Raw genomic sequence first — 27638 nt, forward strand, 5'->3', positions numbered from 1 at the left:
ATGGAGGACTTACAGCGGCAGATACGGCAAGCGATCCAGCTCGATGGCGCGGAGTGGCTGCAGGACTTCATCGTCGGCTGCAGGTCAGAATCCGAATCCGGGAGGCCGGCGGAGGAGCCATCACGAAGACAGGAGCAGCGGAAGAAGCGGCACAGGAGGGGGATGCCGGGCGAGGACGTCCGAAGCGCAGGAAGAATCCACCGGCGAGACTCAGCCCGAGTCCAGCAACAAAGCGAGGCGGCCAGAAGTCCAGTCGTGGCGCCGAGAAGAGGTCGGGAGCGGGGCGCACAGCCACAAATTTGGCGCCAAATTTAAACCGCGCGGCGGGAAGAGCGCCCGCGGAAGAGACCCGGGCATCACCAGCTGGCAGTCCGCCAGCAAAGAGGGGGCAAGCGGCAGCGTTGAGGGCACGCTCCGGTGCGAAGGACCAGCGCGCGACAGGGCGCACGGAAGCCGAACCTGCCAGGAGAGAAGAGCCACGCAGAAGGTTGGAGGCGCGCGGAGGCGCGAGACAACGGCACAGGCTACAACAAGATGGCGGCGCAGGCGAAGAGCACGCACAGGTAGGCTCTGCAGGGCCAGGCAATAGAGCGCGAGCTAGGCGGGGGGAGGCAGGCCGTGGGGGCGCAGAGCAGACCCATACCAGGGGGGGGAGAGGGGGAGGGAGAGAAACAGCCCAGCAGTTAGTTTAGCGAGCAGCACAGATAGCAGGAGGGGAAGCAGGCAGAGCAGCGGGGACAGGGCTACTTCTACAAGGGGGAGCACGAGCCCGTTGTCGGGCAGCTCGTTTGAAAGGCCCCTTCCAAGTTACTACCCGGATCAAGCCCCCATAAGGGGTCAGGGCACTCGAGCCCGGCAACCACCACCACCTTCTCGTGCATACAGACACGATACCCGCGAGCACTACTTACGCGGTGCACGCAGTAGATCACCCGCTCAGCAGCAATTGTACGCGCCCCCAGCTCCGCGCAGGCTCTGCTACGTTAATCCACGCTTCGTGGGTCCCCCTTCCTCGGGGGGTGGCGAGTCTTCCTATAGTTACGCTAGTCGCGCCAGTAACAACAGACAAGGCAAGGGCGCTAAGCAAAGGCAGAGGGAGAAGGCTAGGAGAGAGCGTTACCAGCGCAAGCGTGACAGAGAGCACGCTAGGCTAGCGGCAGAGGCAGATAGAGAGCCAAGGAGTGCCAGTGTAGGGAACGTGGGCGACAACGCCAGTGGCACGGAGCATCGGCACCAAAAGGAAAGTTACCGCCATGCGACCGCATCAACAACAGCAGCGGCATACAAGGACTATTTACGCCATGGGAGGCGGGATGTCTCGGAAGAGCGGCCGGAGCGGGGCCACCTTGGAGCAGAACACGAAAGGCGGGCACTAGAGGCTCCGCAAACAAGTACGCGGCAGCAGTCGCCCAGCTGGGGCAGAAGCCCAGGAGGAAGACCGGTAAGGACCACGACCTTGGCAGAGCCGGAGGACGGTCAAGCCGGTGAGTTGGCGTGTTTAAATGCTTGGAAAAAAGTGATGGATCCTGCCGCGGGGGCGGACAAAAATGATTTGGTTGTGGTTTTAAAGTCACTGTTGAGCAAGGTTGATCAAGGTGATGTTTTTTCGGTGTCCGGTGGACCCCCAAGGGGTGTAGTACCACTTGTGGGGCAGGAGGTTGGAAGCTCAACAGTCGGTGGTGACCCTATGGAAGGGTTGCGATACGCTGACTCGTTATTTTGTGGTGTTGCCCCGCTAGGGGTCGGTTTGTCAGATGAGGTGGTTGAGAAGATTCGTAAAGGTATATATGTGGATATATGGTCCTTGCTGTCGGCGGACCACGTAATTGTGGATAAAGAGCGAGTGTCGGAGCGCGGCGCGGATAGGAAGCCGAAAGTCGCTAAGACTTTTGGCAATTGGCTGCAAGCGTATATGGTACTGGCATATATTGCATGCCAGCACCAGCCCAAAAAGGGTCTTGAGCTCATGGTTTACCTTAATACGATTTATAGCGCTTATAAATTGCATGGCGGCGCCGCGTGGTGGCGATATGATGAGGACTTCCGACGACGGGTCTCGGGTATTAGTCACATCAGCTGGGCGTCAAAGGCAACCGACGTCTGGTTACAACTTATTTTAGCACAGCGCCCACAAAAACCGACATTTCAGGGGGGAGCCGTGGGGGGGCGGGCAACAGCCCCCTGCGGCCTCCCCAAGACCGAATGGATCCTGCTGGCTCTACAACGAGGGCCATTGCAGGTTTTATTCAACCTGCAAGTTCAGACATGAGTGCTCTGTCTGCGGGGGTCAACACGCGGCGGTTCGTTGCTTTAGGAAGCAGCGAGCTACAGCCGGGGGGGGCGGTGCCAGTGGAGCACCAAACCCCAGTGAAAAGCCGATACCTCTTCCTGTGGCTCGACAAGTACCACAGGAGGGAGGAAGCAAAAATACTTAGAGTAGGTTTTACCGTCGGTTTCGTTATTCCGTTTACTTTTCAGCCCGCTTTCATGTCTTGTCCAAACCTAAAGTCAGCGACGGACAACATAGAGTTAGTTAAAGAAAAAGTTCAAAAGGAGGTTGCAGCGGGCCGCATGGCGGGCCCGTTTGATGAACCACCGTTCGCCAATCTGCGAGTTTCCCCGTTGGGGTTAGTCCCCAAAAAGGAGGCTGGCAAGTTCCGCCTTATACATCATTTATCATTTCCAAAAGGGGAATCAGTAAATGACGGTATTTCTAAGGAGCAAGCTTCGGTGGTTTACGCTTCGTTTGATCAGGCAGTGTCTCTAGTCAGAGCGGCGGGAAAACGCGCGCAATTAGCGAAGACTGATATTGAGTCAGCTTTCCGGCTGTTGCCAATACACCCGGAGTGCTTCCACCTTCTTGGTTGCAAGGTGGACAATCAATTCTATTATGACATGTGTTTGCCTATGGGTTGCTCCATTTCATGTTACTATTTTGAGCTTTTCAGCTCCTTCCTGGAGTGGATGGTAAAATATGAGACGGGCATCGCATCAGTAACGCATTATCTAGACGATTTTCTGTTCATTGGAACGGAAGCATCGGGCGCGTGCGGGGTTTTGCTAAATACATTTTGGAATCTTATGCGGCTGGCGGGGGTTCCGTTGGCAGAGGACAAGACGTTGGGTCCGGTTAGTAGGCTGGTTTTCCTTGGAATCGAAATCGATACTGAGGAAATGGTCTTCAGGTTGCCAATAGATAAGATAGCCCGCCTGCGGCAGACGGTAAAAGAAATTGCGAGCGGTAAAAAGGCCACGCTGCACCAGGTGCAGGTCCTGTCGGGTTTATTGAACTTTGCCTGCAAAGTTATACCCATGGGCCGTGTTTTTGCCAGAAGGCTGTCGCTCGCGACAGTGGGAGTAAAAGAGCCTCACCACTTTATAAGGATCACACAAGGTATCAAAAGTGATTTACATGTGTGGAGAATTTTCTTGGAGACTTTCAACGGGCAAGTGGTATGCCCTAAGGAAGAGTGGGCAGGACCCGAGCTCAGCTTGTTTGCTGATGCAGCCGGGTCGGCCGGCTTTGGTGTGATTTTCCGGAACCACTGGTGCAGAGAAAACTGGCCAGTATCCTGGATGGAAAGAAGGTGGAATAAGGACATAACGCTTCTGGAATTTTTCCCGCTGGTGGTAGCATTGGAGCTATGGGGCGATGAGCTCCGGGACCATAAGTTATGTTTCTGGTCCGACAATGTGTCGGTGGTTCAGATCATTAACAGACAGTCTTCGGCTTCATTGCCGGTGTTGGCACTGCTGAGGCACACGGTTTTACGATGTCTGCAACTGAATATATACTTGCGTGCAAAGCATGTGCCGGGTTATAAGAACTTAGCAGCTGATGCACTCTCTCGTTCGCAGATGGAGCGTTTCAGGGAGCGGCACCCGCTGGCGGACGCCGAGGGGGTCCGCTGTCCGATTTTCTTGTGGAGTCTGGTCGAGCGGAGCTGCTGAAGCTGGTCGAGACATCAGTAGCGGTCGGGACATGGAACAGTTATAAAGCGGTCTGGCAGACGTGGTTGAGTTTCGCCGGAGGTTGTGTGGCAGGGGGCGATAGGGCCCGCTCGGCAACTCTGGACATGCTTGTTTTTTTGCGTAAAAAAGGGTCTTCGGCTGATGCGGTTAAAAAACATCTGGCGGGAGTTGCGTTTTTATTAAAGTTACACGGGTTAGTCGATGTCACAAAACAGTTCGTTTTCCGGCAGATCGTGCGGGGCTGGAGGAAGGACAAAGTTCGGACGGACACGCGTCATCCCATAACGTATTTTGTGTTGTGTAAGTTGTTAGAGGCCTTGGAAGTTTCCTGCAAAAATGGGTCGGAAGTATTGTTGTTTAGGGCGGCTTTTTCAATCGCGTTTTTCGCCGCGTTGAGGATTGGTGAGCTGGTTCCTGCAAGTAAGTGTAAGGCGGGCGGGCTACAATGGAACGATGTTATTATAGTCGATACGTCGTTGCGCGTCAGGATCAGGAAGTCCAAGACCGATGTGTACGGCAGAGGTGAGTGGGTGACTATCAGTCGTCTCGGATCACGATGGTGCCCAGTTGACACTGTGATACAATACATGGACGTCAGGACATCGGGAGAGCAATTTTTCGTACATTCGTCGGGCCTCCCTCTCACGCGTTTCCAATTTTCGGCAGTTTTGCGTTCGGCTTTAAAAGTAGCGGGGTTCAACTCAGCGGAGTTTGGAACGCATTCTTTTAGAATCGGCGCGGCCACATCGGCAGATGCGGGTGGTATGAATGAGGACGGTTTAATGAAGCTAGGCAGATGGAAGTCGCAGGCATATAAATCTTATGTCAGACCGGATTTGGCGGTGGGCGACTTTAGCAAAACGGCGGCAGTATAGAGGAGTTTTTGTGTTTGGTGGAGTTAAATAGCCTTGGTTCCTGTATTTTCTTTTCTTTGTTTTCTTTTGTTCTCAACAACAGAGAAATGGAAGGCGTGCATTGTGGGACATTCTTACGTCTATTGGGCCCAGAGGAGGGCAGCAGTGCGGCCATTGGGATCGGACCTCGGCTTACCCGGAACACCCGTAACCTGGCACGGAGTCCGGGGGCTAAGATGGCCCGACATGCTAAAACTGATCACGGACATAAGCAGGTCCAACCCTCGGAGAGTGATTTTGGTAATTCACGCTGGAGGAAACGACCTCGGTAAAATGAAGACAAGGGACCTTTTGGCTATCATGAAGCAGGACATTTTACGGTTTCGCTCAGGTTTTCAAGAAGTGATAATCGTCTGGTCCGATATAGTCGCACGAAGGTATTGGAGAGGTGCAAGAAACGTGGAGGCGATAGAGAAAGTGCGAAAATTAGTGAACATGAAAATGTCGCAGTTCGTGCAGTCCATTGGAGGGGTGGCGGTTCGCCACTGGGAGCTGGAAGGTAAAGAGAGGGGGTCATTGAGGGAGGACGGGGTCCACCTCAATGATCTGGGACTTGACACATTTTTATCTGGCTTGCAGGATGGTGTAGAGGCAGCTCTAGCCAGGGTAGGTGGGGTGGGACGGAATGCAGCGCAGTAATACGGCACATCCCGTGTGGCCCGGAATTATCCATGCTGGTTAGGGATGATTGAGGAGGGTTTGCAAGCCAGAGGATCGTGGGCTTACGAACGTCCTCTGGGACGGTTTATGGACTGAAAAAGTAAAACTGCATACAGCATGGATAGGTTTCGTGAAAGTTCAGGATTAACGTTACTAACAGGTTATTTAATAAAGCTGTGGCCTACCCCACATTTGTTCAGCAAGAAGTAGTCGGAGTATGTTATTTACTAGGTAAGTGAGCTGTTAAGAATTAAGTTATTGTCCCTAGTCTCAATTAGCTGAGGCTGTCGAGGAACAGAAAAAGGCCACCTGAATAAACGCAGGTCTGCGAGCAACATTGATAAAAGCAAATAAAAAAGGCCGCATGTGAGCCTATAACCGGATCAAGTAACAATATATAGTACTGTACACTGGCGTACGGTGAGGGGAAGGAGAGAGACGGGAGGCAGCGCCGCAGGTCAGCAAGACCAGAGGGGAGTGCTGTTATACGTGGAGTCGGCAGCCAATTACAGGCTGCAGACTCCCACGGTGCACCGCCCTCCCACTGATAGGCTGCAGCTGTGAGTGGTCACAGCTGCAGTCTATCAGTCTCTGCCGGCCAGCGATTACCGGAGGAGGGGCTAGTGCGGCTCTACTCACCTCCGGAGCAATCCATGCAGAGCCGGTACAAGAGATTGCAGGAGGACCTGTGGCTGCAGATCACATGACTAGGCTAATTATATATGTACAGCTGGTATAACCTGGGTATATACTGTATATAATTATATATGTACAGCTGGTATAACCTGGGTATATACTGTATATAATTATATATGTACAGCTGGTATAGCTTGGGTATATACTGTATATAATTATATATGTACAGTTGGTATGATCTGTGTATATACTGTATATAATTATATATGTACAGCTGGTGTAACATGGGTATATACTGTATATAATTATATATGTACAACTGGTATAGCCTGGGTAATACTGTATATAATTATATATGTACAGCTGGTATAGGTTATACCTCTCCTGTATATAATTATATATGTACAGCTGGTATAACCTGGGTATATACTGTATATAATTATATGTACAGCTGGTGTAACCTGGGTATATACTGTATATTTGAACACTTTACACACAACTGAAAATCACATCAGAAACCTGCATGCAGTTTAAAACCCGCCTGTACTGGTTGAACCCCCGTGCGGTTTATAATTGTGCATGCGGTTTCTGGATGTGATTTTAATTGTGGTTCAAAAATGCAACAAAATCCATGCACAGTGTAAGGCCGGCTGCACACAACTGGGTCGGATTCTGCATGCGTGAGCCCGCAGCGGAATCCCACCCTGTGCCCCGCTGGCATCCGTGCGTACCTGTAATTTCTTTCTTTTTCCTGTACTGCGGATGGTCTACATGGCGAGCCGTCGGACCCGCGCAGTACTGTTTTTTTCCTTTTAATCACTGACTTTCCAGCGCCGTTGCTAGTTGATGACACGGCTGCCCGCGACTTTTCCGCAATGTCAGGACGGTGGGTCGCACGGCTTGCATTGAGTTCAATGGAGGCCGTCCGTGCAGAATCTGCACTAGAATACAGCATGCCGTGATTTTTCCTCCGTGAGCGGAAAACCACAATTGATTTCTGCTCGTGTAAAGGGAAAAACGCTTTTCCATAGCATGCTGCGGGCGGTACATGCTGCGGAATCTGTAGGCGGATGCCAGCGCCATATTCCGCTATGCAAATCCAGCCGTGTGCAGCCGGCCTTAGGCTAATTTCACACGGGTGATTCTGAAACTATGCCCCCTATCACACTCGCCAACGTGTGCTGTGCCCACGGATGTGAGGGGTTGTTGTGTTATATCCAGCTCCCATCACATCATCATATTCTCGTGTGATGCACAGGAAAAAAAACATCGCTCCCGTGTATGATCGCATGCAAAACAATGGGGTCATATTCATGTGCGTCTTGCAACGCACAAATCTCGCACAATTTTGAAAGCGGCCTAAGACATTACCAACAGGTCTTTATGTAGTCAAGGAAAGGAGTCCTGATGAGAAGGCTTACGCCAAGGGGCTGCATCATGTTTGTAAATTAGCACAGTTTAGGTATAGATATGGGTACAGATGGAGGGGGGCCCAGCTGGACTTTTGCACCCGGGCCCCTTAGCCTTTAGGTACGCCCCTGGAACTGTACACAAGTTCTAGGAACACTTGCACACAGTTTTTGAAGGAACTCAGCAGGGGTTGTTTCAAACACCTTGGAGAACTAAGCCCAGATCTGTTGTGGATGAAGGTTTGCGCAAATCCTTCTGTGTCTGGATGTTTGGGGTCATTGTCCTGCAGACACCTGGAGTTTAAAAAAAAAATTCTTGCTTTGCAGCATTTTTCCCACTTCTGCCTAAATCCTTTACAGTTCTGTATAAATCCACATTAACACATTTTTGTGGCTATTTGGCCACTTTCACAGGGCAACAAAATTCCGCGTTTTTCTTGTGATGCGACAGCACTACAAACCGCATGTATGTGAAGCCCATGCCTTCCAATGGGTTCCTTCACATTAGTGATGTTTTGTAGGCGGCTACATTGCTGAATATTGCCCTGATTTGCGATGTTTTGTGGCCCATGTTTCCCGGAGGAGCCTTCCTTTCTGTCGCTTCGCATCGCACAAAAACGCGGATCACATCGGAGGATCATTTGTAATAACCCTAAATGTTTGTGACATTGTTAGCAAGATATGGATTCCGGCAGCAGTAGACTTATTCATGGTGGCAGAGGAGCCTTCATCTCCAACAGATATCTATGAGGGCCGCCTCACATGTATCATCAGGGTCCATCAGAAGGTCCTCTGATCCGTCAGCACTCCAGTAACGGTAACTACCGGCCCCCATGATGGCCATGTTCTAGCAGGAATCCTCTGACACAAGACTGGTCATAGTAGGAAGATACAGAGATGGATGCTTCATGTTTACTGCTTGTTGTGACATCACACATACGTGTACACGGCTGCATGTGAGGCTTCTATGAGGTCACTATGGTCTTTGGTTCCAATCTGTGATGTCACAGACGCTGCAGGTATATAAAGTGATGTTACAGTGAGATGAGCTCATTCTGTATAGAAAGTGAGAGAGAGAAGAGAGAATGTTTGTGAAAATGATATTAGTGACCCTGCTGCTATTACCATCAGTGCATGCAGTTCGAATCTTCAACGCAAAATATGAAGGTAAGTACATTACTGCACAAGGAGTTAATCCTAGCATGGGCAGGTGATATGAGCGGAGGGATCTAAGAGTTCAGCCTAATAACATATAGATTAGCTATATATACCCTGTTTCCCAAAAAATAAGACAGGGTCTTATATTAATATTTGCTCCAAAATATTTTTCTTTTTTACATGTATGGCTGCCGGGACACTGTTTACATTGACTTTTGTTTTTTAATTAACTGTTTTTAGGGCTAATTTTTGGAGTAGGGCTTATATTTACAGCATCCTCACAAATCCTGAAAAATTATGCTAGGGCTTATTTTCTGGGAAACAGGGTAGTTAATAGCATTCTCTCCGTACTGCAGACACTCACTACTAGATGTAGAAGGGGGTTCACTAGAGATAGAGGGGTTACCGGCTGCTTCTCATTTTGTCAGTAGAGTTGTTCCTTATTGGATGTGTGTGCGTCGCTTATTATGGGAAGAGATGGCATTGGGAAGTCTATGGGACTCTGGGTGATGTTCTGCTGGGGAGCCTTGGGTTCTGGCATTCAGGCTAATGTTACTTTAAGGGCTTATTCACACGGCCAAGAATCTTGCAGGAGTTTTGTACAATGCAAGACACGCAAATCCCACACAAATGTGAAATCCATTCTTTTGAACGGTCTATTCACATGAGAGATTTTTCACTCACAGCGATACTGAGGGGAACTAAGATCGCAGCATGTCCTATTATTGGATGTTCCCGCAGAAGGAATCCCCCATTGTTTCCTATGGAAGCACAAAAAAAAATTGCATGCAATTAATTTCCATTGCAGCCCATGGGAAGCTCCTGGGATCTTTTCTCAGATGTGAAAATCACAATCTCACAGAAGTGATGGAATCTTTAAGCAAAAACTCATCGGCTCGTCGTGAAAGTGGCAAGTTGCCAAGTTTGATATTAGGCGGAGTCTCTTGGCCTGATATGGGGCACCCGTGTGAATGTAGCCTCACACATACCGCTGTTGGTGCGCCTACACATTGTCTGCATACATTGCAGGTGGGAACTATTATCCATATCCCCAATGTATCAGCCGAACACATTGTAAATATTCCCTTGTACTGAATAGCTTTCACTAAAACTGGCCTAGATGGTCGCTGGCAATGTGTAAGAGGCTGGCATGGCACCTGTATAAGTTAGTGGCCCCTGTGAGCCCCTGGACTGTGGCAGGGCAAGATGTGGTGCCCAACGGGGGGCTGCAGGCGGCTGAGGAGGGCGTCAATAATGTGCTGAATAAACTGCTCATTGGGGGTGGGGGTTATAGGAATTCCTGGTGCCTTATTGTACATGCCGGGGTACAAGGATCGGTAGGAGCCGCCCATCCTTACATCCCAAATAACAACTCATTTTGGAATCCGCAGTTGTAATACTAACGACCTAATGAATAAAAGGCAGATTATTAATAACTTCTATTGTTTCTTCTTTTCTAGATGTACCAAGAAAGAATATAGAAGAGAAGCCCACCATTATAGATCGAATAGAATATAACATCAGGTTCATTCTACCAGCTCTGGCCCCCTACATCTTGGTACTCGTATATGGGGTGGGCAAGTGTCTCTACGAAAGACACAAGTAAGTATTGTGAATAATACTTTTATCAGCTACACTGCAGTCTACATAGGAAATAGCGCATCCTCACATTATCACATGACATATTAACCCCTTAGCGCTCCAGTATGTACTGTTATGTCACGGAAGTTCAGGGATTGTATGGAAAGGGGTCCGGGGAAGAAACAGACGGCACCCGTCCACAACAGCTCCAATGAGCAACGCCGCTGAACAGAGCTGTTAATACTTTAATTGCCACGGTTTATGTTTAGGAGTCCCGAATAGTTCCCTGTGATGAGATATGAGAGTGCCGTGTATTTGCCATGGCAGCCGGGAGCCTGTGGTGTGGCTTGATAGATTTCCTGTCAGATTGCAATATAATGTAATACTATGGTATTACATCATACTGCAGGAGCGATCAAACCATCGCAAGTTCTTGTTCCCCATGGGGAGGAAAAAAATGTAAAAATCAGTTTTGAAAAAGTTGTATTATTTTAATAAAAAAATAAAACGTAATAAAAGTAAAAATAAAACATTTTCCCATATTTAGAATAAAAGAATCTAAATTGAAAAAAAAAAATTTCGCTGTAGATTATAAACCGTAGACACAAAAACCCCAAATATGGCAGAATTTCTTTTTTTTTTTCATGGCACTCCATTTTTTTAAAGTGGAGAAAAAATTCTAAAAATACAAAAAAAAACAGAGCACGTCAAGAAGGGGTTAACGGGTATATTTTATTGTGCTGTACATTTCTTGTGGCTTGTTTTACTGCTCGGACTCACAAGGTGACTTCTAATTTTACTACTTTAAAGGAAAAAGAGGACGGATGAAGCCCCAGATGACATCGAGAGTGGAGGATCATCCAATTCCACAGAGAATAGCGACGAATCCGATGGTAAATGCAACATAAATAATCTAATCTATCTATCTATCCATCCATCCATCCATCCATCCATCCATCTATCTATCTATCTATCTATCTATCTATCTATCTATCTATCTATCTATCTATCTATCTATCTATCTATCTATCTATCCTAATGGATAGAAAATTATGGCATAACCGCAGGATAAATGTCTGATAGATGTGATTCTCACCTCGGGGACCCACATGGATTTCTAAACTTCAGGGTAATACAGCTGATGGCTGATGCATCCAGGCAGAGAATGAATGGAGAGAAGACCACCCATGAGCAAGAGTCTGTCCATTCACTTCTATGGGAGTCACAGAGCTAAAAACAGTCAGTCCCATAGAGGTGAATGGAGAGCGCCGCGCACATCCATGACCTCTCTTCTATTCCCTCTCTGCATGTATACGGTAGTCATCAATTACTTTACCGGGTGCGAGACCCCAATCAGGAGATAGGCGAGGGTCCCAGAGTTAGGACGCACATCTCTCAGACATGGTAAAAAGTTTGCTTATAGCTTGATGAAAAGATTGATCCCCACCGTGAGATTTTAACGGTACCAAACTTTCTCATTTTCCCCAATATACATTGTTGGGATAAAATGAGCAGCTGCCGTTTTACTAATATATTAGGGAATTGTGCTTTATGTCATTATCTAGTATTTTATGGGGTCTCCAACTCCAGGCCGGCAGTGGAGGGGATCAATGTGCATTATATGAACATCTAATCTTATAGGCCGTGTCTATTTTACAGGACAAAATGGACAACAGGAGAAAACATCAGATACATTTACTGTTGAGAATGAAGTCATAAGACCAGAGGAAGAGTAAGTTCTTGTAGTTCTTGTTGAGGTAGCAGTCACTACCGGGCCCTGAAGTCTAATAAAAAAAATACCAATTTTATTAGCGCCGCTTGTGCCGGTCACACACACTGATGTCAGTGTGCGCACCTGGGATCATACTTCCCTGACCTCTTCTCATTGTTTCCTTAGGAGGAGGGGAGAAGAAAAGAACCTCCATCAGCTCGAGCGACCTGCAGCAGCGCCGAGAAGACTAAGAGTGTTCATAAGACTACAAAGAGGAGGTAAGTATATGGGTCTCAGGGGGGAAGGGCTACTACTACTGGGGCTATTGTGGGGTTAATATTATTACTGAGACCAATATAGTGGACACTATTAGTAATATATTGGCCCCAGTAATAATAGTAGTACTACCGAGGCCACTGTGGGGGTCACTATTACTACTGGGACAACTGTAGGGGTCACTGTTACTACCTGGGCCAATAAAGGGGACATTATTACTACTGAGGCCACTGTGAGGGACAATTTTACTACTAAGGCCACTGGGGGGGTCACATATACTATCGGGGCTACTCTGCACATGGCAGAATACCTAAAGCTGACTTAGGGTATGTTTACACTTGGTAGAAATGCTGTGGAATGTCCGTTGCTAAAATTTACGTGGCATATCCACAGCTGATTTCATAGTATGCGGTGTGTCCCCGCATGCCAAGGCTTCCCACTGTCAGCACTTCCTGGCTTTCTGTTCCCAGCGGCCTGTTCAGATGTGGTTCACTGTTCAGGTGGGAAAGCCTACAAAGGAGGTGAGGGGGAGCGCCGCAAAGTATAAAATCAGCTGCAGATATGCGGCCCTGTCCTTTTTATAATGACGGAGGTAAAATCATACGTGGTGATAAGCCCCGCCCCCTGGTGTGTTGGCACTTTGTGATAAATAAGTGGGTTTTGGGTTGCACTTTGGGCACTCGGTCTCTAAAAGGTTCGCCATCACTAGTATCGACTGATCTGGAGTCTACAATGGGCGTTTATACTAGTGGTGTAATATTATCTAGAGCCCCCAAATGGATGCATGAACTTCCCCGACTGTCCTGCTCGGTATAATCTGTCTCCATGTACATATACGAGTCCTCCTCCCTGATGGCACCAACTTCACACGATAACAAGATCTTTGGGAATTATTCTTACACTGGATTTTGTAATTTTTCAGGTCTGAAAACCAACAGGACAAGAAGGAAGAGGAGACGGAGATAGTCTCAGGGACCGGCAATAAGACCGCAATAAGACCGCGACGAGGTAACATATAGCGCTAATGATGTGTCTTACAGCAGCTACACTACTCGCACAACTTTGTATCGCTCTTTTGCCGGCATTTTCGGGGCAGCTTGAAACAAAAGTTGTACTCCTAAAATAGGCCCTAGCTGCATTTAAAAACAAACAATACATTACCTAACAGGCGCTCTCCTCCCCATACTCCAGCACACTTGTTTGCAGTCTTCAGGGGGGTCATAAATCCCACCTACAGGAAGCGCTCGCTCTGATTGGTTCTTAAAAGCCACAGCTCAGCCAATCAATGCAGAGCTCAATGAACCAATTACAGCCATTGGTTTACATCCTTTATAGTAGTATCTCCACCCTTCCCTTCTTTTGGATTTTATAATAGGTGGCACTGCCAAAGTATTGTAACATCTCCCGTTTGTATATTGAGGTATATAGTCACATTACAAACAGAAACCTCTCCCAGTGTGAACATCCACATGAGCTGACCGGCTTTCTAATAACAGGCGATGTCTGATTTGAAACACCTGAGATCATGGCATCTAATGCTAGACAGTATAACAATGGGCGACCCATCACAGTCATTATATATAGTGGCATCTTGGGGTTATTGAGTTTGGGGGTTGTCGCACTTCAGTAGCCCATGTCCAGCCAATTTTGGGCTTACTGGTCCTTTAAATCTCTGCAACTCCATCAGCAGACTTTATCACATACAGTATTCCATCTTCAGCCATACTGGCTCTATACTGCTATATATCATGTGCATCAGTGGAAATCAACACTTGTCCACTCATCACTGGACTTCCAGACGCTCAGGACACCTCAGCAGGGCTGTACAGCATTTTCCTTATCCGCATCCTCCCTGCCATACCCACACAAGGGTTTTCTGTAATTTACTAGCAGAATGACTGCTCTACTGCCCTCTGCAGGCCATCTATGCTACCACACTGCCTATTCCTTAAAAGAAGGTTTAACTAAATTGTCTTTATGTTTTCTTTCTGCAGGAAGTGACATTCCCCATAACATCAGGGGAGATGTCAAACAGCAGCAAATGCCATCTGTTGCCATCAACCAACATCAAAAACCACCTGCTGCCAAGAACAGCTAATACCACCTGCAGCCACCAACCAACAACAGATACCACCTGCTGCCAAAAACACCTAATACCAGCTGCAGCCACCAACCAACAATAGATACCACCTGCTGCCAAGAACACCTAATACCACCTGCAGCCACCAATCAACAATAGATACCACCTGCTGCCAAGAATACCTAATACCACCTGCAGCCACCAATCAACAATAGATACCACCTGCTGCCAAGAACACCCAATACCAGCTGCAGCCACCGACCTACAATAGATACCATCTGCTGCCATGAACACCTAATACCAGCTGCAGCCACCAACCAACAATAGATACCACCTGCTGCCAAGAACACCTAATACCAGCTGCAGCCACCAACCAGCAATAGATACTACTTGCTGCCAAGTACACCTAATACCAGCTGCAGCCACCAACCAACAATAGATACTACTTGCTGCCAAGTACACCTAATACATTCTGCAGCCACCAACCAACAATAGATACCACCTGCTGGCACCAACCAACAATAGATACCACCTGCTGCTAAGAACACCTAATACCAGCTGCAGCCACCAACCAACAGTAGATACCACCTGCTGCTAAGAACACCTAATACCAGCTGCAGCCACCAACCAACAATAGATACCACCTGCTGCCAAGAACACCTAATACCAGCTGCACCCACCAACCAACAATAGATACCACCTGCTGCCAAGAACATCTAATACCAGCTGCTGCTAAGAACACTTAATACCATCTGGTGCTAAGAACACTTATTACCATCTGGTGCTAAGAACACCTAATACCATCTGCTGCTAAGAACACTTATTACCATCTGGTGCCAAGAACACCTAATACCATCTGGTGCTAAGAACACCTAATACCATCTGGTGCTAAGAACACCTAATACCATCTGGTGCTAAGAACACCTAATACCATCTGGTGCTAAGAACACCTAATACCATCTGGTGCTAAGAACACCTAATACCATCTGGTGCTAAGAACACCTAATACCATCTGGTGCTAAGAACACCTAATACCATCTGGTGCCAGCAACCAACATTGTTGTTTTTTAAAATTAATTTTTTGATTTGTATATATTTTTATATTTATAATCCAACATCCTAAATTAAAGATATATTCTTTAAGTCCTGGAGTGGCTTCATTTTAATATTATTCCTTTATAGTGCTTATTTGTAGCAAGAGATTAATGTGGATGGACCCCGCACCTCAATAAAATGAAAGAAAGGAAGTAAGGGGGAGGAAGAAGGGCACTCTTCTTGGTTTCGCATTATAAGGGCCCATTCACACGGGAGCATTTACCATCTGGCTGCTCTTCGTGCATTTTACGGGCATCACACAGACCCATTATAGCCAATTTGGCTATGAACACAAACATTTTTTCACAAGGACTGATTTTCTTTTAGTGTAATCACTTAACTTAGCTGATACTAGAAAGGTATTTCAGGCTTATCAATCAGGTATGCCTAATTATCATTTGATGCATTGGAGAAGAAAACAATGAGACATACTTAAGTGATGTTTCCAAGCTCTTCTGTGTTTATTGTTCCAATGTGAGAGGTTATATAGTGTGGCAACCCCCACGAGGTTAACAATTCAGAGTCTACAGCATGTGTTATACTGCTCTCTTAGTAAAACATTACAAAGGTTAATTATAACAAAGCTGCATGCTCAGTATATGATACCCTGTTAGTAAAATTTCACTACAATGTGTGTCCTTTGCACTTGTACATCTTGCCATGCACACAGCACAAATATTATGCACACAACACTGCTTCATGAAATATAATTCAATAATTTCACAAGCACATGTGAAAAATTGCAGCATGTCTTATTTTGGTCTATATCACAGGCCAGAGTTGGACATGCAATGTCCTCTACCTGTGGGGCTCTGACAGTTCACAGATGTGTGTCTGTGTGCTCTCTGGTGCATTTTGTACCTGAGAATCTCAGGCACAGTTAACATACAACCATCGCCAGGAGTGGTGTAGTGGCCAGAGTTAATAGGGCCTCTCTATATTATTCTATGCTTATCTCATGTCAATGTCTTGCTTGTGGAATGCATTTGATTTATGTGTATTGGATGGCTGCAGGACTGAGAGGGTTAATGTCTGGTATGTTCTGTCCTATCTGAGAAATGTAACGTTTTGTGTGTGTCACGTGGTGTTGGTTTATATATGTGTTGGTAAGGAGACAAGGAGAGTGCCAGTAAAAGTGAGAAGAATGAGGTCCGACCGTAAGTGAGCAACACAGACATCAGACATCGGGCTGAGTGTGCAGAGAATGGAGGAAGTCGAGTGATGGCCTGATGCTCAGCCTGGGCTTCTCCTAGCCAGGAATCCTTGGCGTTTCTGATGAGCGCTGCGAGTGAAACCAACCGCTCCTTAGAGAGAAGATGAAGATACAGCAGAGTGAGTGTTAACCGGTTGAGAGAGAGAGAGAGAGTTTGCCGGGAGTGGGAATCATACAGATAACTTGGACTGTGGATTGCCCGAATGCCCTGAGAATTCTTCCTGCTTCACCACTTTGGCTTGTTGTATCTGTACCAGGACTGTTTGTTGGAATTTAAGTTTGAGAGTTTGCAGTAAACGGATGGAGCCGACCGTTCAGAAAATTACCCTGTGTGTGGACTATTTTATTACATCTGGAAGATCCACTGCAGAGGATGGAACAATGACATCACGAGTGACAATTGGACTTGGTTACTTTTCACTTGATCGCCCCCAGCAGCGCTTTGGTTGGGTCCCGAGCTACCCCCAGGGGAAGAGATGGTAGAGCCCCGTGACAAGGACTTTCTCTACCCCCCTGTCTTCTTGGCTATGTGCCCGCTCCTCGAACACTGCAGGGCAGAGCTTTAGCGTCACGAACAGGATGATTCCTCTGCGCCTTTGCAGTGGCAAAAACTGAAATGAGGCCAGGGTTGCACCAGCAGGTGGGGATTTTAAATCCTCGGCTACTGATAGCTGAGATCTACAGAGCCGGGGACAGCCAGGAGAAAACGCGGCTGAGCCCGGCAGCCGAAGGGAGGTGAGTATGTATTTTTGGGGGGTTTTTTTAACACTTTTCTTTGTTTTTCAGAGAAGGGCTTATATTTAAAGCCCTCTCCTGAAAAACATTTCAGGGGTGTCGGCAGCAGGATCCTCCACTGCAGCTGTCATGTGTGACAGCTGCAATAGGGAATCCTTTATTCCCCGCACGGATTTAGAAGTCCTCTGCTGCATCTGTCACAGATGTGACAGGTGCAGCAGGGAATTATTTTTCCTTGCGGGGAAGCAGGAAACATGTGCTACATGCGGCAGATGTGTTCTGCATCCCCGTGGGACATGACAGCGGCGGAGAGGTACACTTTTTTTGCCTTTTTTGTTTTATACTAAAATGTTTCTTTTTCACGGAAGGGCTTATATGTAAAGCCCTTCCCTGAAAAGGAATGCAGGGTTGCCGGCAGAGCATTATTTTTAATGGAGCCGCCGGCAGCAGCCGCGACCCAATTGACAACAAGCACGCAGCTGTGTTCACGCGTGTTTTTGCTCGTACCTAGGTGCGCGCGTATGTACGCACCTAAGTACGCACAAAAACACGCTCGTGTGAACCCACCCTAAGGGCCTATTTACACAGCTATGGGCGTTTTATGTGCACCCGCTGGCGCCGTAAAGACGCCTGCACGGCAAACGGGACAGTGCATATACACTGAGGCTGCAATGCCATGGGGCCTGGGAAGACAGTCCCCCTTCCCTTCTCCTCACCAGCTCACCTCCTCTCTCCTCCCTTCCGGCCATTTGCAATAAGAGGGGGCCAGGGCGGGGCAGAGCTTAGCTCCACCCCTCTCATTGCAAACATCAGAAAGCCGAGCATGAAAACCTGTCCGATATACGCCCGTGTAAATAAGCCCTAAATTTGGTTTGTTCTCATCTAATTAAAGGTGACATGCTTGGTAGGGACATATACCTGGGGCGTTAACATACGGTAATCATAGAGTCATTACATGCTAAGCCAATCATGAGCTGTACCGTTATGATGTGAATAAAGCAGAAGTGTACTGGAGAATGACCAACATGGAGTCAGACTCAGATACATTTGCATGCATGCAACTTCTCATTATAACCAATTTGGAGCAGGCAGTGAAGTACATGGAATATGATATTTATTCCTACAACATACTGGAACCAAAGACCAAGGCCCGGTAACATGAAGATGGGGACAATCAAAAGTGAATTTCATATACTGAATAGTGATTAATGGATTAATTGAAGCAATGGAAGGTATTTATCATCTCATTATAGTAAACTCATTGATTTATCTTTGATTTCTCTAGTCTCACCTGAGTTCTTCAGGTCTGTCTTTACCGCTGACGACCAATCTAATGTCTCACGGTGATTGTAGCGGCACCTTCACAAGGCACATACATGTTGTGTGAAGAGCTGGAAGCATTGGATGACCAACTGTCTGTAAATAGAGACTTGAACAGTTTATAAGCAAGTGAATAAAGGTGATTTTCATCCTGTGCATTGAATGGTTTGCAGTGTAATTTACACTTATTTCACCTATTCTTCTGTGAATATCACTGATGGATATGAAGATCTTCAGTTAAAACAGAACACAACCCTCAACCCTTCCCGCTGCAGACCCTTTTTTCTACTTTTTTAAATTTTCATTTTTCTTCCCCACTTTAAAAAAAAATCATAACTTTTCCATATTCTGGAGTAGAGAGAGAAAGCATAGGGGCACATGGGGGCACCTTCAGCCCTCATGGGTTGAAGATGGAAGAGGGGGAGAGGTTTCCCGAGTGCAAGAGTCCACATAAATTGTAAGTGAGCCCTCAAGAGAAAGAGTGAGCAACCAGTGAGTAAGACTTTCTCAAGGCCCAGTGCAGAGGTACTCCTTCTTCTTCTTCTTCTTCTTCAACTGTTCACACGCAAGCGTCTGAAGTCTGCAAGCAAATTAACTGTTGACTCACCTTAGAATCGAGGTTACAATACCTTCAGGTGACAAGTGGACAACCTGTAGCACATCTGCAGAGCTGCTGACTAGACTGGGGGGACTTAACACTTACTTTAGCTCCCCAACTAAATAAAGAATAAGTACAACATCTGCTGGCTTGTTGTGGGTAGGCCACAGCCTTTATTTAACCATATAAACTTTATTTCAAAACGTAAATTAACTTTCTCTTTACCTTCCATGCCAATTAAATGTCCATTTTTATTGAAACTTGTTGCGGCGTAAGAAGGCCCTTACCGGCCTGTAAAGCCCTACCCTTCCTAGCTGGCATGGAAGTCCTAACTACCGCCAACCGGCTGTGACAACTTCCTATCTACTTTAACATTAATCCACTGTTTTTCTTCACCCCCCCCCCCCCCCCTTAGCTCAAAGGGCGGGCGGGCGGGCGGGCGTCTTCACTCTTCTTTCTCCTGGTCCCGACTGAAATCCTTTACTTCCTTCTTCTTTACTCCCAGTTAACCCCTCCCTTTCCTGTGGTCGCTTCCTCTCTCTCTCTCTCCTCCCCCTCTCCCCCCCCCCCCAGTCATCAGCATCTTCCCTATACGTTTGCTGCTATCTAGACTGGGGGGACTTAACACTTACTTTAGCTCCCCAACTAAATAAAGAATAAGTACAACATCTGCTGGCTTGTTGTGGGTAGGCCACAGCCTTTATTTAACCATATAAACTTTATTTCAAAACGTAAATGAACTTTCTCTTTACCTTCCATGCCAATTAAATGTCCATTTTCATTGAAACTTGTGGCGGCGTAAGAAGGCCCTTACCGGCCTGTAAAGCCCTACCCTTCCTAGCTGGCATGGAAGTCCTAACTACCGCCACGAAGGATGCAGCATATTTCTATGCTGCACTCCGCCCCCCACATGCCAGCAATAACGCCGACTCCACCCCATCCTGCAATCTAGACAGGAAAATATCTAGCCCTATCTCGCTGAGATGAACCCCGTCACCCCGCATCATCCCGCGCTCTCTTCTCTCCAGCTCCCAGTGACGGATGGCTATTCCGCCCAAAGCTTGCACGTGCTTCGATATCCTGAAGTTAACCGTTCTCCGTACTCGCTCGATTGCCTCGTTATCTCGCGCTTCCCTCCAGATTCTTCTGGCCACTATGTCTGACCAGACAATTACCATCCGCTTAAAGAACAGTTTAAAACGATAAATGTCCTCTTTCATTAAGGAAATGAGCTCCGCTACTTTTATTTTTCCGAGGTCATTTCCACCTGCATGAATGACTAGTATCACTTTATCATTCTCCCAACTGCTGATTCTCATTACCTCCTGGAGCAGCCTGGGCCATTGCAAACCTCTAATCCCTCTCCAATGTACTGGAACATTGAGGCCTAAATTGCCTCCGATAGGCCTACTTCTGGCTCTCCTCTCGGCCCAGTATATATATGAGTGGCCTATCACCCATACCGACCAATCCGTAACTGTAAATAAATAAAGAAAACATACACCGAAAAGAACATCACAACCAACGTATAAATCATATGAAAACTCTAAGGTCCGGTCGCACATAAGACCTGTAAGCATCCGATCTCCAGCGACCCACTCTTTTAATACCCTCGATACCCATGCCGCACGAAAAAGCGGACGTCGCAGCTCCTATCCTAAATGAGTGTGATCCGAAATCCTTTGGGTTGAGTCCCAATTTATTTAGGCTACCGCGCATGACTGCTGTGAACTGGTATTTGGTTAAAGGGAGGCCCGACGCATGCTTCAAAAACGGGCCCGTTCCGCAGTGGCGTTCCAAAAAACCCGTTATCAAAATTACCGGACACCATTTTGTTCCCAATTTGCCTATCCTGAGCCATTCTCCAACCCCGTAAACGTCTGTTTTTGATCTCCGAACGCCAATTTTAATGCAGTCTTCGTCAACTAATACGTCTCCGTACATCAGTCCCCCAGGTCTACTTTTACTTGCTGACACTAATTCCCCAATCCGCATTGCTGCGAAAAAGGCAATTGCAAAGGCCACTCGGAAAAGCTCCGCCTCGGAGCCCTCCTCGCAAACCTCTCCCAGCACTTCTAATATAGCATTTAGTAACTCAAACGTGATCGGTCTCCTTCCATCCTTTATCACCTTGTCCTTCTTCCACCCTTTAATAATTTGTCCGAAAACGAAATCTTTAGTCACATCCCTCGACCCGTGTAACCGAATTAAAAAGGCCACCGCCGTCAAATGTTTCTTGGCCGCGTCCGCCGACGCCCCCTTTTTACGCATTGCCGCTAATGTGTCTAAAGTTACCGCCTTCACTCTTTCTTCCGAAGGAAACCGTCCACCCGCTGCCGCTATCCACTCTTTCCATACGTTATTATACCGTCTCCATGTGGTACTTGAAACTGACATCTTTACGAGAGCTAACAGCTCTCTTCTATCATTTCCCACAAGAAAGCAGGGCAACATACCCCCTCGACCTCCGCCGTCGGGTGCAGCTCCCTGAATGTTGACATCTGAAAGCGAGAAAGAGCATCAGCAGTAGCATTCAAATAACCCGGTACATATCGAGCTTTAAATCTTACGTTGTGCTGTAAACACCGTAGAACCAAATGGCGTAATGCCGCCAGCACCAACGTTGATGATGACGATTGTCTGTTTACCACCTGTACCACCGACTGGTTATCGGACCAGAAACAGATATTTTTATTGGCCAACCTCTGGCCCCAAATCTCCATTGCCACCATTAACGGGAATATCTCCAAAAGTGCCACATTTTTTACCCATTGCTTCTGCTTCCAAGAACTTGGCCAAGCAGCGCAACACCACCGGTTACCATATAGAACTCCAAAACCATGTGATCCAGCTGCATCCGACACCAAACCGATCTCCTCGTTTTGACTCTCATCCTCCGGGCATATGACCTGGCCGTTGAAAGAACCGAGGAACACTCTCCATACGTGCAAGTCCAATTTCATTCCTTTCGACACTCTAATAAAATGATGGGGCTCTCTTGCCCCTCTTGTTGCCAATGACAACCGCCGAGCGAAAGCTCGCCCCATCGGAATGACCTTGCACGCGAAATTAAGTAAGCCTACCAAAACTTGTAGCTGGTGAAGTGTAACCTTCCTCGAACTACACACCAAATCTACCGCTTGTCGCAAACGCGCCACTTTATCGTCGGGCAAGCGGAAAATCATCTCCGCTGTGTCAATTTCGATACCCAAAAAACTCAACCTTGACACTGGACCCACTGTTTTCTCGACCGACAAAGGCACGCCTGCCTTACGCATTAAAGAACGAAAAGACGAAAGTAAAAACTCGCAAACCGTCGAGTTAGCTTGTCCAACAAAAAGGAAATCGTCTAGATAGTGCAATACCGATGCGCTGCCCGTCTCAACCTTTAACATCCACTCTAAAAAGGAGCTGAAAACCTCGAAATAATAACAAGAGATCGAGCAGCCCATTGGCAGGCACATATCGACAAAAAACTGATCCTCAATTCTGCACCCCAGTAGATGGAAACACTGCGGGTGCACCGGCAAGAGGCGGAAAGCCGATTCTATATCGGCTTTCGCTAACCATGCACCTCTGCCCGCTTTTCTAACCAACTCAACTGCCCCGTCAAATGACGCATATGACACCGCCGCTTGCTCCTTTGCTATCCCGTCGTTAACGGATTCCCCGGACGGGTATGATAAATGGTGTATGAGTCTGAACTTGCCTGTTTCTTTCTTTGGTACTAAACCCAAAGGAGAAACCCGCAAGTTGCCGAAAGGCGGCTCCAAAAATGGCCCCGCCATTTGTCCCAACTCTACTTCCTTTAACAACTTTTCAAGTACTAACTCTTCGTTGTCGCGAGCTGATTTTAAATTTTGGCAAAAGGACGCTGCAGACACGTTAGAATGTGGGATGAAGAAACCTTCAGCAAAACCCGCCCTAAGCAGGCTTGCTTCCGGTCTCCGTGGGTACCGGTCGAGCCACGGCTCCAGGTACTGAACGCTCACCGGCGTTCGCCCCTGTGCCGGGAACTCCCGCCGCTCGTTGACGCCGGAAACATCGCATCGCTGTATGCGACCCGCCGCAAATAGAGCATTCGTGTCTAAATTTGCACGACGCCTGGAAACGGCAGTGGCCCTCGTTGAAGGCCCAGCATGATCCAGATGGCTTAGGGGCCACAGGAGTCTGCTGTCCGCCGGCGCCTGTGGCCGTTCCATGAAAGCTAGGTCTCGTCGGTTTCTGGGCCAGTATCAGCTGGATCCACATGTCTGTCGCCTTCGTTGCCCAGCTGATACTGTCAGAGCCCGCTATCCTGCGACGAAAATCTTCGTCGTATCTCCACCAAGCCGACCCCCCGTGCAACTTATATGCACTGTGGATCGTGTTGATGTAGACAAGCATCTCGGGTCCTTTCTGAGGGTACTGACGACACACGACGTGCGCCAGCATCAAAAAGGCCTGTAGCCAGTTCCCAAAAGTTTTAGCCACCTTGGGTTTTTTTGCACTTCCACGCTCTGAAAAACGTTCCTTGTCGACTGATACATGTTCAGCCGACAACAGTGACCAAATGTCCACGTAACCACCATTTATTATTTTACTCACCACTTCGTCCTCCAGCCCGGCATCCAGCGGGGCTACACCACAAAACAGCGAATCCGCTAATTTAAAACCATCACTCACTCCTGCCCCCGTAGGCAGACTCTTCCGTCCTTGTACAGGACCACCAACCTCGGGCAAGGCCGACCTCCCCGGTTGCTTATGGGACACTGGTAGTCCCTTCTCCTTCTCGTAATTATCACACAGAGCTCTCAAAGCTGACATAAACTCATCCTTCCGGCCTGCGCCGGGCACATTATCCCAAACTCTATTTAAATGTACCGACTCACCCGCCTCGTTGTCCTCCGGCATCGCCAAGGGAAAGCTGGGTGCGGGCAGTGATGATAGGCTGTAGGGTCGGTGCGCCGTGTGTCGTTCTCCGCTGGTAACACCCCGGCCACTCGGAGTCCTTATTTTTGCAGCCCCGTAGGCCGAAACTCCATCCCCCGATCTGCTCAATCTCTCTCCTTCACCACTACCTGCGGAAAAAGCCGGTGAGCGTAAGAAAGGGTATTGTGCAATTTGTGCGGCCGCCCCTCGGCCGCCATGTCTTACTTTCTGCGACACCGCTTCTGAGCGACTGAACTGCGCCACCGCCTGCGTGACTCTGCTCCTCCTCCTCCTCGTTCCTGCTACCGGTGATGACGCGCTGCTAAACTCCTCCATCTCACTCGCTGATTGACTCTCATCCGTTGCATCCTGCTGCCTGCTATGCTCCTGCCTCCTGCCAGGAGCGAAGCGCTCGCGCTGACCGATGGCATGCGCTGTGGACCTGTGTCTGGCCGCCGGCTCATAACTACTGCCGGCAGCCTGCATGCGCCTATCGCGCCTATGATATGGGGCTACTTGGTGGCCTATGGCTTCTGGGGTTCCGGAGCGGTCATTTGCCGCCCCGTAATGGCCGCTGCTGGGCCCCCCCCTCCCCCTCCCGCACCCCGAGCATGTGGCGCTGTGATTTCAGCCCCCCCCCTGCTCCCCAACTGTGCAGCGCTCGCCCCCTCCCTCCCCCTGCTCTCCCCCCCGCTGCTGCTTGAACGTGATGAGGGAGATGCACTTACCCGCATCTCCCCCCTAACGGCTGCCGCCGTTCCGCGGCCGGGACTACATCTCCCCGGCGTATCCCTACGCGCGCCTGCCGCGCCACGTGGGGAGCGCTCCGATGTCGCCATCCTTGCTCTGCCGACAGCCGCGGGAACACCTCCTCCCGCGCCGGACTTACCCGATCCTGGCCTCGCCGACACACCGAAGGTAGGTCCATCTCTCCCTTCAACCTCACCGTCGCTGACCCGGATGCGTCCTATTGGCTCTGCTTCCTCCATGCCGCGCTGCGACCGCGCGGTACCGCTCCTCCTCGCTCCTTCTGTTCTGGGGCTCCTCACCGGCACAGCTCTCTTCACCACCGGGCTGGGGCTCAAACGGGCGGGTGGATTCCTCCTCCGGACGGGTCTTCCCCTGGGCTCATCGCTGCTGGGCACCACTGGATTGCTTCGGGCATGTCTTCCCCTGGGCTCCTCGCTGCTGGGCAGAACGGGTCGTCTTCGGGCATGTCTTCCCCTGGGCTCCTCGCTGCTGGGCAAAACGAGTTGATTGCTGCTTTCCCCGGCCTCCGCTGCAGTCGGTCTCGATAATTCTTCGGCCATCTTCACGAGCCAGCTAGTGCCCTGCCTGGCCACCACATCTTTAATCCGCTCCATTAGGTCCTCCATGCTGCAGCTCGTCTGGGTCCACGTCTTCACTCTTCTTTCTCCTGGTCCCGACTGAAATCCTTTACTTCCTTCTTCTTTACTCCCAGTTAACCCCTCCCTTTCCTGTGGTTGCTTCCTCTCTCTCTCTCTCCTCCCCCTCTCCCCCCCCCCCCAGTCATCAGCATCTTCCCTATACGTTTGCTGCTATCTAGGAACTGCATCAGAATCTTATGCATGAAGGAGACTGGGGGCATCAACCTGACTGACGCTCCCTTAACTAATAACAAAAACTTACCCGGAGACTTCTTGTGTGTAAATGTGGGGTAGGCCACAGCTTTTATTAAATATTTAACCTCTACTATTTTAATTTAACTATTTTAACTCCATAAACCCTTCCCATGCTACAACCCGCTTAATTTAAACTGATTTTAGCTTTAACTATTCCACAGGACGTTTGTAAGCCCGCTTTCCTTGGGCTTGTAAACCCTCCTCTTCTCCAGCATGGAAAGTTCAAGGCCAACCACAGCTGTGACAACTTCCGAACGTATAAAAGTCCCATAAAGTCTTTCCTCACCCATCTCACGGGCGGGTAGGTGGGCGTCTTCCTCGGCTCCGTCCTCTTTCCTCCACGCTTCTTCTCTCTTGGTCTTCTTCCTGTCTTCTCCTTCTTCTTCCGTACCTAGCTCCTCCCCCCTATCTAGCTCGCTATTCCCTTTAAGCTCCGCCCCCAGTCCCATGCAGCCTCGTTATTCACTGTGCTGCATAAGAGACAATTCTGCACCTGTAGCATGAACATTTTTTTCTAAATCCCCTGCTAGTTTCGGTATATAATCGTATCTTGACGCCACTGTAAGCTAGGGGTTTGACATGGCTCCCATGGAGGAATGCCCCTGTCACACCCCTAGCTCCAGATTGGCTGAATAGCTGCAGGTCCTGGAAGGTGCTTGGTAGGATGTGATTTCCAATCCTGGCTTGTTTCACTGAGCCCTTTCTGGGACGCTTGCCTTGGCCTTGGTCCCCTGGCTGCTGTCCTGCTGTGAGTAGTGTGCTACTACTTCCACACCCCACCTGCCTGTGCTCACCTACAGCCCAGCGGCTGTTCTCCCTTTTGCCCCGCTCCGTCACTCATGGGATCCACTGCCCTCGCCTGATCCGCCGCCTCTGCTGGCGGTGCCATTTCCGCTGGTTGCCAGCGCCTCTGCTGCTGGTGCCGCTCCTGCTGTTTGCCCATGCCTCTACTGGCGATGCGGCTCCCACTGGTTGCCGGCGCCTCTGTCGGCGGTGCTACTCCTGCTGCTTGTCGGCACCCCAGGTGGCGGTGCTGCTCCTGCTCTTTGGTCGGTCCTGCTGCCATTTCCTAAAAGCAATTGGGGGATTGTAGAGGGCAGCACTGTAAGGCTCGCCACTGTCCTTCGGCACCTGTGCTTCTGGCGCTGCCGCTCCCGCGGTGTGGCTGCCTAGCTGCCGACCACACTCTGTGCTTTAGCACAGAGTGGGGTGCCACCTTCTGGGGCGCCGGCAGGGGAAGCCCCTTGCACCTGTGGCTGCAGCGGGGGGCCGCTGTCTGCTATTAAAATCTATTGAGCTGGAGGCTAACCTTAATGGGCTGCCAGGACCTACAGCCCAGCCTGCTCTCCAGCCAATCACATACAGTTGGCGTCACCCCCTTGTCAGTTTTGACTCCACCAGTACTTCCCGGTGGTGTCAAGATACAATAATACCGCTAGTTTCACTGTCTGTTATTATAATTGCTTCTCAAATTTGTTGTCTGAACATGCTTTTACTCTGCAGGTACGTTACCATTACAAATACCATACTTTTTTTCACTTCTACTACAACCGCACTTGCCCGCAGCCAGCAATGGGAGGGGGCAGAGCGGGGTGAAATTAGCTCCGTCCTGCCCCCTCCCATTGCAAACAGCCAAAGGGGAGGAGAGAGGAAGAGAAAAGGGGAAGGGAGTTTAGCAATCATGCTGCTAAACTCCCTCCTACCTCCCTTCTCCGGCCGCTGTCAT

At 48.9% G+C, this 27638-nt stretch overlaps 2 protein-coding genes across 3 annotated transcripts; one reads left to right on the forward strand and one right to left on the reverse strand.

Annotated features, from left to right (window-relative positions):
- LOC136581774 (zinc finger CCCH domain-containing protein 13-like) lies at positions 1-14415 on the forward strand. The gene is made up of 8 exons (XM_066582397.1): positions 1-271; positions 636-1484; positions 10210-10351; positions 11141-11223; positions 11990-12062; positions 12228-12319; positions 12788-12838; positions 14312-14415. The coding sequence occupies exons 1-8, from the start codon at positions 1-3 to the stop codon at positions 14413-14415; spliced, it is 1665 nt and encodes a 554-aa protein (XP_066438494.1).
- A 4349-nt stretch (positions 14416-18764) lies between these two features.
- On the reverse strand, positions 18765-25715 carry LOC136582344 (uncharacterized). 2 transcript variants are annotated; one of them, XM_066583290.1, is made up of 5 exons: positions 25159-25715; positions 24230-24418; positions 21815-21859; positions 20681-20835; positions 18765-18856 (listed from the first exon to the last, which is right to left on the reverse strand). In XM_066583290.1, exons 1-5 carry the CDS (start codon positions 25643-25645, stop codon positions 18779-18781), a joined length of 954 nt encoding a protein of 317 aa, XP_066439387.1. In that variant the 5' UTR covers positions 25646-25715; the 3' UTR covers positions 18765-18778. The 2 variants fall into 2 exon arrangements, with proteins under 2 accessions (XP_066439387.1, XP_066439386.1); XM_066583289.1 differs by having other exon boundaries at positions 18765-18869.
- Positions 25716-27638: the final 1923 nt, after the last annotated feature.

The sequence above is a fragment of the Eleutherodactylus coqui genome, chromosome 11 (genome assembly GCF_035609145.1).
Source record: "Eleutherodactylus coqui strain aEleCoq1 chromosome 11, aEleCoq1.hap1, whole genome shotgun sequence".
Lineage (NCBI taxonomy): Eukaryota > Metazoa > Chordata > Amphibia > Anura > Eleutherodactylidae > Eleutherodactylus > Eleutherodactylus coqui.